We start from the raw sequence: 11,532 nt of genomic DNA on the forward strand, positions 1-11,532 counted from the left end.
GCCTCCCCCCCGCCCCCCCACCGCGCTTCGGCGCCTTAGTGGAGACTTTGCACACGGAGACTACCTCAAACTTAATAAAGAACTACCCCTAAAGAGCCCCACCCCACACACCTTCATCCCCCACCAGCAATTGATAAAATCCCTCAAGTGTGTGAGGATAGGAGGCTAATTATGTAATACTTTAAACAAAAAAGAATCAAAAAAATATTTCCGTGTATACGGTGGTTGACGGCGCTTTGGAATTCCAAACGGAATTAAGTAAGCATTACTTTCAAGTCGGCCAAGGCGTTCAGTGCGGCGCCTTTGGCTCAGTTACAGTGAGAAGCTCTTCCGCGGCCCGGGCAGTGCTGAGCTCCTCCTCTGGAGCTAGGAGCGCGGCTTCCCCGCTTCAAATCCAGGGCGCGCCGTCCCGCCCAATCACCGGGCTCGTGCCCGCCCTCGCCCTTCGCGCCGCCCAATCCTAAGCAGCTCCTGAGTCCACCGGCTTCCGCTCCTGCGGCGCACGGCCGTAAACCCGAGGGGCGCGCGGTACGGCCGGCTGGCGGCCTCGGTGCGCGCACGCGCTTTTGTAGCGCCCCCTGGACCCCGCCTTCCTCGAAGCCTTCCGCGGCGATTTCGCCTCCCGAAGCTGCGATCGCGGGCTCCGTGAGGAGGGTCCTCCCGAGTCTTGGCATGCGGTTCGGCGGGAGGCAGGCAAATCCCCTTTTGGCTGGCGTTTTGGCTGCCGGGGCGGCGGGGCAGTGACGGTTGGACAGGGGTGGGGAAGGGGGCGCAGGCTGGGGGCAGGGGCTGCGGGCACGAGCCGGGTCGGGGCGCAGGGCGCCTTCCACCATTTGCACCGCCTGCCCGCCGCCGTGAATTCCGCTCGGGGAGTTTAATTGGACGCCTCTGTGTCGGGGGCTCTTGGCCAACCGCGAGAGAGCGGCTTTGGAAGAAACGGGCTTTGGTTTTGGGGGATCACAATCTTGTCTTCCTCCCACATGGTGACTTCAGCTCTTGAGCAGCAAACCCGCTCTGCAAACCCGCTCTGCAAAGTGCTCTGTTGGTCGGCGGTGTTTGCTTGTGTGTGATGGGCGGGTCGGTTTCTCCGTTTTGTCTGAAACTGACCCAGGAAATCACCGTGTTAACTAAATGCAGAAGGGTCTGTCCTGTCACCCATTATTCACTTTTGTTTTGGTTTCTGCTCGGCGGTCTTCACCTGTCCTAGAGCTACTTACCTCTAATACCATTCCTACATTTCTTGTATCTGATTTCTTTATGAAAAAACAAAAAAATAATAAAAACCAAACATGTGAAATAAGACAATGTTTAATATCACTCTACTTTTGCTTTCTCTTAATTTCAGACTGTTCAGTAAAACATGAGATCCTTTCCGAGGAAGTCGTTTGGAGGACAGCTGTTTTTATGACAATATTTCCATTTGCTGTTATCATTCTGAAGTTATTCGACTGCAGTTTTTACTGCTCCAGGATCACCCTTTTCTCCGATTTCAGTTTTGTGGGAAAAGTTTGCGGTAAGCTTTGAAAAGTAATATACTAAATGTCTCATTATAAGATATATCTTAAATGCCAAGAGTAAATGATGAATATGGCGGAACTTTGTCTTTTTCCCAGTGTGTACCTTTAAGTGTGTTTAATTGTATATGCAGCCCTCTAATTAACGAGTACAGTAAATGATATTTTGTATATCCAGAAATGCGATAAAGCAATTAAGTATTAACTCAAGTGCAAAATTTTGAGGTTACCGCTTTAAGGAAATAGCAAAGATGGCTACTTTGTTTAAAGATAACATGATATTGTCTTTACTTTAGGTGATGGAGGAGGGATGGGAATGCAATGCAGAGGGAAGTTAGGGAATTTTCCCTTCTAGGAAAGCTTTAGGAATCTGGTATGTCCACGGCTGGTGTAAAACAAGTATAATCCTTTCTGGAAACAAGAGACTAGCTGTTAGATTAGGAATCTTCCGCTGGGTTGTGTTACCCTTGCACCACTAGCAAAGCTCCATCGAAGCACTTAACCCTGTATCACGATTGGTAGGAATTGTCTGCAGCCTGAGAACTGCCTTATTTATTTTTGCATTGCCGATGCCCATGAGAGTGTCTTTCATGATTTGTGTTTGATAATGATGGTTGCACGAATGATCTTTGCTTAATATCTAAGTTTTCTTAGATTTGACTCCTCATAGGAATAATCTTTAAAGAGCTTGGTATGTATTTTAATGTGGTTTATATATCTGTAAAAGAATAATGTAGTAATTAAAATGTTAGACCTGGGAGGCTATTTGGAAGACTCATGTAACATTTAGATTAAAAAGTGATGGGCAGGGGTAAGAGATCAACCAAAGGACTTGTATGCATGCATATGAACATAACCAATGGACACAGACGGGGTGGGGGCGGCCAGGGAGAGGTCAATGGGGGAAAAAGGAGACTTATGTAATGCTTTATTTAAACAATAAAGAATTTAAATAAATAAAAAGTGATGGGCGGCAGGCGTTGGGAATATAGAAATGGGCCTCAGCTCCAGAGATATATTTTAGAATTTGGTAACTAATTGAGAGAGCAAGAAGGATCAGATAGTCCCAGGTTTCTGTCTGACTTGTACAGCAAGAGGATATGGATAACATATGTCAAAATTAAGGATAACGGGAAGAGTGGGTGGCGGAGAGGTAGTGGATTTGGTTTTATATTTGTTGGTTTTGCACTACTTGGGAGGCATCGAGGTAAGGTAGTTATCAAATAGCCTTTGGTAATATAAGTGTAGATTTTAGGATAGAGGTCTGGGCTGAGGTGATTTAAAGATGAGAGAGATGGTATTAGTTCAGAAGAAAGAATACTCTGGAGCCAGACTTGCCTGGGTGTGAATCCTCTGCTCCCACTTGCGCTGTGTGGCCTGGAAAAGTCTCTCTTTTTAAAAAATTTTTAAAAATATTTTTATTTTTATTGATTTCAGAGAGGAAGGGAGAGGGAGAGAGAGATAGAAACATCAATGATGAGAGAGAATCATTGATCGGTTGCCTCCTGCATGCCCCCTACTGGGGATCGAGCCCACAACCCAGGCATGTGCCCCTGACTCGACCCTTCAGTCCACAGGCTGATGTTCTATCCACTGAGCCAAACCAACCAGGGCTGGAAAAGTCTCTTAATTCCCTTTCTTAGCCTCAGTTTCTTCAATAGTAGGGATAACTAAAGAATATAGATTACTTTTTTCAACTCATTCCCACCAGTGTACCAGGTACTGGGACCATATGGGTGAACAAGATAGACATGTCCTCAAGAAACTAAAGTCAGAGATGGACCACCTACTGTCAATCATTTATTCATTTTACAAATATTTGAGTACCTACTATGTGCTAGGCATTGTTATAGGTGTTAGGAAAGAGTGATAGTTAGGCAGGGTCCCTGCTCTTATGGAGCAATCTTTTTAGTGGAAGAAGACAGACAAATACAAAAATAAATAGATAATGATAAGTGCAGGAAGAAATTAAAATGATTGTGATAGACTGTCGGGCTACATTTGACTTAATGATAAGGTGACATTCAAATTGAGGTGAATGTCCGGAAGAAGGCCTAGCTGTCCAGAGATCTAGAAGAGTATTGTAGGCTCCAGGGTAGGGATGGGCTTGGGTTTTATAGGAACAGAAAAGCCAATATATGGTGAGTGAGCCCAGTGGGATAGAAAATAAGGTGGCCACTGAAATTTTCAGTAGGAATGTGGTCATGATTTATATTTAATGTTTCTTTTGATTCCTGAGTGGGAAATTAATTGTAGGGTGGCAACAATAGAAGCATATAGACTGGTTAGGAGGCTTTTCCGTAGGACGGGGTGGTAGTAGCAAAGACAAAAAGATGTAGAATGTTTAAAGGTGTGTTATAGACATGTTTTGCCCTTAGGTATGGACTCCACCAGTAGATATGTTTTGTTTGGCAATAGTGTTTTTATTGAATTTAAATGGGTTTGTGTGGGGCCTGTAATTTCCATTTGAGCTCAGTTCTTAGGGTTCTATTATCTGACAGTATTTATGCCTGAAGGCATTTGAGGTTGAGATTCCTAATGTGTAAGATATACATTGCATGACATAAAATCTGAGATCAGAATCCTGGGTATCCCTAACATAAGAGAAAGAGATGTAGAAGTAGGTAGTACTTTATGATTTTCCTAAAACTCTTAGTTGTGAAGGGAAGGTGAGAGTTAGTGGCAGGAAGTGCAAATAAAGGACGGAAGAATTTTGAACATGTTTATATAAATCAAGAAGAGGAAATAGAAATATCCAACAGAGGAAAATGCTGGGGCATGATCTGAGAGGAGGATACTTATATGATAATTGGTGATAAATTTCCTGTGTATTGACATAGTTTGAAAACATTCATTTAACAAATTTATTGAGGGTCTATTCTGCCCTCAGGGGGCTTACATTCTAATGTGGTCTCACTTTTTAACGATAATCTCTGAAATCAGAAGCTTGATTTTAGAGCAGGGGTCCTCAAACTACGGCCCGCGGGCCACATGCAAATACAAATATTGTATTTGTTCCCGTTTTGTTTTTTTACTTCAAAATAAGATATGTGCAGTGTGCATAGGAATTTGTTCATAGTTTTTTTTTAAACTATAGTCCAGCCCTCCAATGGTCTGAGGGACAGTGAACTGGCCCCCTCTTTCAAAAGTTTGAGGACCCCTGATTTAGAGTTTGCTAGTTTTTTTTATTCCATGTTAGAATGGGTACCCAACTAGTAAACTTTTAAATATATCCTAAAATTATAGGTCTATGCCAGCAGTGTTGTCCTTTCTTTGCTTCTCTACTGGATTAGTTTGTGGTAATTCATATATTTTGCTATAGCAATCCAAGAATAGGTTAAGCTGTGTTGTATCTCATTATTATGTTAATTATAAGATAGTTTGATTTTTTAAAAATGTATTTTTTTATTGATTTCAGAGAGGAAGGGAGAGGGAGAGAGAGATAGAAACATCAATGATGAGAGAGAATCATTGATTGGCTGCCTCCTGCATGCCCACAACCCACTCATGTGCCCTTGATTGGAATCAAACCTGGGACCGTTCAGTCCGCAGGCTGATGCTCTATCCACTGAGCCAAACCGGCTAAGGCGATAGTTTGAATTTTATACCCTCAGCTATAAAGTAGCAAAGTATTCTGAGAATTTACTTCTGAAGACTTCCCTTTTTAGTGCTGTTCCAAAAATAGGATTTAAAAAAATATAGTTTTATTGATTTGAGAGAGGAAGAGAGAGGGGGAGAGAGAGATAAAAACATCAATGATGAGAGACAATCATTGATTGGCTGCCTCCTGCACACCCCACACCTGGGATCGAGCCTGCAACCTAGGTCAACATTCAACCACTGAGCCACGCCAGCCAGGTGGATTTTTCTTAAGATTTATCAGTTTTCTAAGATTTGAGACCTGCATGCTTAATCATTTAAAAAAGTTTTATAGTAATATTTGATTTATAGAAACTTTTATTGTTGCAGGGAGATGGAAGATTTTCGAGGTATAACTGAAGAGTCATTTCCGAGCTTTTTAACCAATTCATTACTTGGTAATAGTGGGATTTTGGAAAATGTAACACTTTCTTCAAATCTTGGCTTGCCTGTTGCTGTTTCAACACTTGCTAGAAATAGATCCAGCACTGATAATAGGTAAGAATGGAACAGGTGATTTTTTTTTAGATCTATAAAGCCTACAATATACTGATACTTCTGTAAAATTTTTCAGCCAAGTTTGAGCTTTTGCTATATCTGAGGTAAATGGCCACATATATGTAAAATTAATATGGAACAAGATAAAACTTACTGTCTCTTTCCCTATTCCATTGCCCTATCAGTGGCGGTGGGCAGGTTTGGGATTGAGTACCAGTGACCTTTGGTCTATTTATTTTTCTGTCCATAGTGTTTTGGCTTTGTGTTAGTTCAGCCTCAATGGTGGCTGGTAATTTGAGTTATATCTCTAAATATGATGTGTACAGTTTGTTCATCTTGTATAATGTATAAAGTTTGCTCATGCTTAAATATCTAACCACTTTTCCTTCCTCATAACCTAACATTTGGTTAAGAGCATCATCTTTACCTTTGAATGAAGGGATTGCATTAACCCTGTAAAATCTCTTTAAGATTTCTGTGACTGTTGTGTAATACATATACACACTTCATTGCTGAGCCATTTCAGTGCTTTGCATATAGGATGATGGTTTACAACACTGGGGCTCTATTTGTTTTACTACCTGGTTGGTTTCACAATCATGCTGGCCTATGTCACGATGAATTTTAAATGTGCATAATTTAATTATTAACAATTAAAAATAGGCATTTTTGTATGTAGGTGTTCTGATATCCAGGCATCTTATTTAGTAGAAGAGAGGTCTTCAGTTCCATCTGAGTCATCTCCTGGTAGCCAGAGTGAAGCTGAACCAAGAGAGAAGTTACAGCTTAGTTTCCAGGATGATGATGATGAGTAAGTTTGTACCTCCATGTTGCTTTCACTGTATTAAAAGTGAGTCTCAGTCTTCTGCAAAATGAAGATGTGATTGTGTCTCACGTTCTTCTCGTGTGAATCTTTTTTTATATTAATCACAAACACTAAGTCTTTTAAAACACTTTCTGATTCCTATAGTAATATATGCTCATTGAAAAAAGGAAATACAGAGAATTATAAGGAAGACAATAAAGTATGAAATCCCACTAACTGAGAATAGTCATTTGTAATTTTTATTTATAGTCTTACAGACTGTTTTCTTTCTTTCTTTTTTTTTGTTGTTGTTAATCCTCACCCGAGGATATTTTTCCATTGATTTTTTTAGGGAGAGTGGAAGAGGGGGGAAAGACAGAAACATCGATGTGAGAGAAACACATCGATTGGTTGCCTCCAACCAGGGCCAGGGCTGAGGAGCCTGCAACCAAGGTACGTGCTTTTTTTTTTTTATATATATATATATATTTTATTGATTTTTTACAGAGAGGAAGGGAGAGGGACAGAGAGTTAGAAACATCGATCAGCTGCCTCCTGCACATCCCCCACTGGGGATGTGCCCGCAACCCAGGTACATGCCCTTGACCGGAATCGAACCTGGGACCTTTCAGTCACAGGCGACGCTCTATCCACTGAGCCAAACCGGTTTCGGCGAGGGTACGGGCTCTTGACTGGAATCGAACCTGGGACCCTTTGGGCCGCAGGCCGACGCTCTACCCACTGAGCAAAACCAGCTAGGGCTCTTTATTTTTTTTTTTTTTTTAATCCTTACCTGAGGATATTTTTCCATTGATTTTTTTAGAGAGAGTGGAAGAGAGAAGGAAAGACAGACAGAAATGTCAATGTGAGAGAAACACATTGATTGGTTGCCTCCTGCATGAGCCTTGACCAGGGCCTAGGCCTGGGAGGAGCCTGCAACCGAGGTATATGCCCTTGACTGGAATTGAACCCGGGACCCTTCAGTCTGCAGGCCAATGCTCTATCCACTGAGCCAAACTGGTTAGGGCCAGACTATTTTCTTTTTTATTTTATTTTCTATTTAAAATTTTTTTATTTTAGACTACTTTTTATGCACATATAAATGTATATATATTTTGTTTTTACAAAATAGGATTAAACTGTACATATTGTTTATAACCTTATAGAAATTAATACATTGTGATTATCTTTCAATTACAATATAGATTTGTGTCGTCATGTTAATGGCTATACCATGTTAGGCATTTAGGTTATTGGAATTTTGCTGTTCTAAATTTAATGAACTTCTTATTTATACATACATTTTTCATACCTCACAAGTTATTTTATTAAGATAAATTCCTAGGATTGAAATTACTGAATTAAGTATTTAATTTTAAAGACTGTTAGAAATGACCACATTGCTTTTTAGAAGATTTGTATCAGTTTACACTCCCACTAGAAGATAAGTGAGACTTCCTACTTCTCTGAGCTGTCCCCAGTATTTGGTAGTACTGTGTTTTTTTTTAAATATATTTTATTGATTTTTCACAGAGAGGAAGGGAGAGAGATAGAGAGTTAGAAACATCGACGAGAGAGAAACATCAATCAGCTGCCTCCTGCACATCTCCTACTGGGGATATGCCCGCAACCCAGGTACATGCCCTTGACCGGAATCGAACCTGGGACCTTTCAGTCCGCAGGCCGACGCTCTATCCACTGAGCCAAACCGGTTTCGGCTGGTAGTACTGTTTTTAATCTTTGATTTTAGAAGCAAAAGAATTTATACACATGACAAATGCATAGAGAAAATTATGGAAGTCTATACATCAAAATATAAATGGTAGATATCTATTGATGGTGATATTATAGGCAGTCTTTTTTTAAATTTTTTAATTTTATTGATTTTTTACAGAGAAGAAGGGAGAGGGATAGAGAGTTAGAAACATCGATGAGTGAGATCGATCAGTTGCCTCCTGCACGCCCCCCAGTGGGGATGTGCCTGCAACCAAGGTACATGCCCTTGACCGGAATCGAACCCGGGACCCTTTTATTTTTATTTATTTATTATTTTTTTAAAATCTTTTTAAAAAAATATATTTTATTGATTTTTTTACAGAGAGGAAGGGAGAGAGATAGTTAGAAACATCGATCAGCTGCCTCCTGCACATCTCCCACTGGGGATGTGCCCGCAACCCAGGTACATGCCCTTGACCGGAATCGAACCCAGGACCCTTCAGTCCGCAGGCCGACGCTCTATCCACTGAGCCAAACCGGTTCGGCATTATAGGCAGTCTTAAAGTTTTCTGTTTGAATTTATAATTATAGATTGAACATTATTTATTTATTTATTTTGAAATGTGTTTTTATTGATTTCAGAGAGGAAGGGAGAGGGAGAGGGAGTTAGAAATATCAATGATGAGAGAGAATCATTGATCGGCTGCCTCCTGCATGCCTCACACTGGGGATCGAGCCACAACCCAGGCACATGCTTTGACCAGGAATTGAACCGTGACCTCCTGGTTCATAGGTCGACGCTCAACCACTGTGCCATGCCAGCCGGACTGGATTGAACATACTTTAATGTTTATTGATTATTTTTATTTTTGTTGTGAATTTCCTTTTGATACCGTTTCGATATAAGCACTTTCTAGATATCAAAGTTGTTAACTTTCTGTATAGTCATCCATTCAATGTGTATTTTTGACTGAGTGCCTGTTATGTGTCAGGTACTTCTCTAGGTATTTAGGAAATACCAGTGAACAAAACAGACATTAAACAAAAAGAAACATAGAAATATACTGATTTTATAGTATGTTAGACGGAAAAATGGTAGAAAAAAAATTAGAACATGATAAGGAGGGTTATTAGGAAGGCTGAAGGGAGCGGTCAGTGTGAGTCTCATTTAAGAGGTTAGGATATGAGCAGAGATTTGAAGGAGGGGGTTAGCCATATGGATATCAGGAGGAAGAGGATTTCAGGTAGAGGTTGCAACCAGCATAAAGCCACTAAGGTAGGAGCATACCCAGTATGTTCAAAGGGCAGGAAGGAGGCTAGAGTGGGTAAGCAAGCACTTTGATTTTGAGACGGAAAACCATTAGAGGTTTCCATGTGAATTATGTTTTAAAACGCTCACTCTGGCCCTAACCGGTTTGGCTCAGTGGACAGAGCATTGGCCTGCGGACTAAAGGGTCCCAGGTTCGATTCCCGTCAAGGGCATGTACCTTGGTTGCAGGCACATCCCCAGGAGGGGGTGTGCAGGAGGCAGCTGATCGATGTTTCTCTCTCATCGATGTTTCAAACTCTATCCCTCTCCCTTTCTCTCTGTAAATAATCAATAAAATATATTTTTTAAAAAAACAAACGCTCACTCTGGCTCCTTTGTTGAGACTAGACTGTTGGGAGTCAAGACTGGAAGCAGTTCCATTAAAGAGGTGGAGAAACTAGGAAGTAAATTAGAGTTGGTAGTTGCCATAGGCACAAAGGGTTAGAATTTGGAATATATGGAAGGGCTATTTTCTCTTCATTTATTCTGGCAGATTCAAGCCTGGCCCTAGATCAGGGGTGGGCAACCTTTTTGTGAGTGCGTGCCAAAACAAGCAAAATCTCTGACTCAAAATTCTTCTGTGTGCCAACCCTAATTTTTTGAGAATATGTTACACCTACTTGATATCTCTTAAGGTGTACATATGTGAAGAACCTTGAAGAAATAATAAAATTCATTCGAGCGACAAAAACACAGTATATGATGATGAAAAATACATTTATTTTTTAATGTATGCATGTACACTGATAGTCCGACAGAAAACTTTATGACTCCGTTTGATATTATCAGTGGCACTTTTGCTGCTGCATCACCGATGACAGAGATTTTACATCAGGTTTATATTTTGTGACCTTCAGAGATATGCACAAGCTACTACTTTCATCCGTCAGGCTACTCCTATTATGAGACTTAACAAAATTTATCACTGAGAACAAAGATTCACAAGCGTATGTGGATGAAACCAAAACACTGGTCGGATCTAGAAAGGCAGGGAGAGTTAAGGCAGAGGCATAGAAATTGCTCTTCCCCTCTCTCGTCAATCCATGTCTATGGTCTTTAAGATAACTTGTTATGTAAAATTACTTATTTATCTAAGATGCACCTACACTGAATTTATCTGAAAAATAAAAAGATCGATATTAAGAAAAAAATTGTAAATGGAAGATTATAAGAGAGGGTTTCGCGTGGCAGCAAAAGTTACTGGCGTGCCATGTTGGCACGCGTGCCAGGGGTTGCCCACCCCTGCCCTAGATACTAGTTGGTCAATTGATAAATTTGTTGCATTTAGAGCAGTGGTTCCCAACCTGTTTTTGGCCATGCCCCACCTAAGCATCTCTAAAATCCTTATGCCCCCCCCCGTGACATATAATTCTTATTCAAAAAGTGAACTCTTATTCACGTGGAGGAAGCCTAAAATGTCATTAACTTGGTCTAAACAGGCTTCCAGAGAACATGGCATCCATGAAAGAGAAAAATAAAAGAACGAAAAGACAGTTGAAGTACTGAGGAAGAAACTACTAGGAAATTGTTAAAAAAAATAATATGAAGTGATATGAAAAAATGGCAAATAAAGTTTTAAGACATAATAGAGAACTAAAATATGTCACAATGAAGGTCACGAAATATACTGTATACAAGGCCCCTAGGACCATAAGAAATGCAAAAAATTCACTGTTAATAACCCATTCTCGAATTGCCCCCCTTAAAAATCAAATTGCCCCCCTGTGGGGCATGTGCCCCATGTTGGGAACCACTGATTGAGAGGCTTCTTGCAGTTCCATCCCTACCCTCCTGCTGGTGCAATGGCTGAGTGAGCTGCACAGACCCAAGAGCTTTTGTAGTAGATTGGGAGGAAAACTACCTTTAAGGAAAAACATTTTCATTCATACATTAAACAACAGAGGTAGATAGAAAGATGGGGATAAGAACAGTGGCAGGGACTAACAGAACACTTTTAAAACATTCAATAATTCAGAAAATCATCTATTTGGCAAATATACCAGTATCCTTTAAGACTGTCTTGTTTTTAGAAAGCTGACTTTTCTCTAGAT

The 11,532-nt window shown here is 40.7% G+C and overlaps 2 protein-coding genes across 2 annotated transcripts in view; both read left to right on the forward strand.

Moving 5' to 3' along the window:
• SEH1L (SEH1 like nucleoporin) overlaps positions 1–6,549 on the forward strand; it is a 36,632-nt gene extending 30,083 nt beyond the window's left edge. The window contains exons 10-12 of the transcript XR_002829417.1: positions 1,346–1,513; positions 5,484–5,651; positions 6,331–6,549. The gene's annotated coding sequence lies outside the window, so the exon portion shown is untranslated. The remainder of the gene's footprint in view (positions 1–1,345; positions 1,514–5,483; positions 5,652–6,330) is intronic.
• CEP192 (centrosomal protein 192) overlaps positions 5,484–11,532 on the forward strand; it is a 91,653-nt gene continuing 85,604 nt past the window's right edge. The window contains 3 exon segments of the mRNA XM_023754273.1: positions 5,484–5,651; positions 6,331–6,462; positions 9,830–9,899. Of these exon segments, the coding sequence (XP_023610041.1) occupies positions 5,488–5,651; positions 6,331–6,462; positions 9,830–9,899 (366 nt within the window). The 5' untranslated portion in view covers positions 5,484–5,487.

The sequence above is a fragment of the Myotis lucifugus genome, unplaced genomic scaffold (genome assembly GCF_000147115.1).
Source record: "Myotis lucifugus unplaced genomic scaffold, Myoluc2.0 scaffold_58, whole genome shotgun sequence".
NCBI classification, from domain to species: domain Eukaryota; kingdom Metazoa; phylum Chordata; class Mammalia; order Chiroptera; family Vespertilionidae; genus Myotis; species Myotis lucifugus.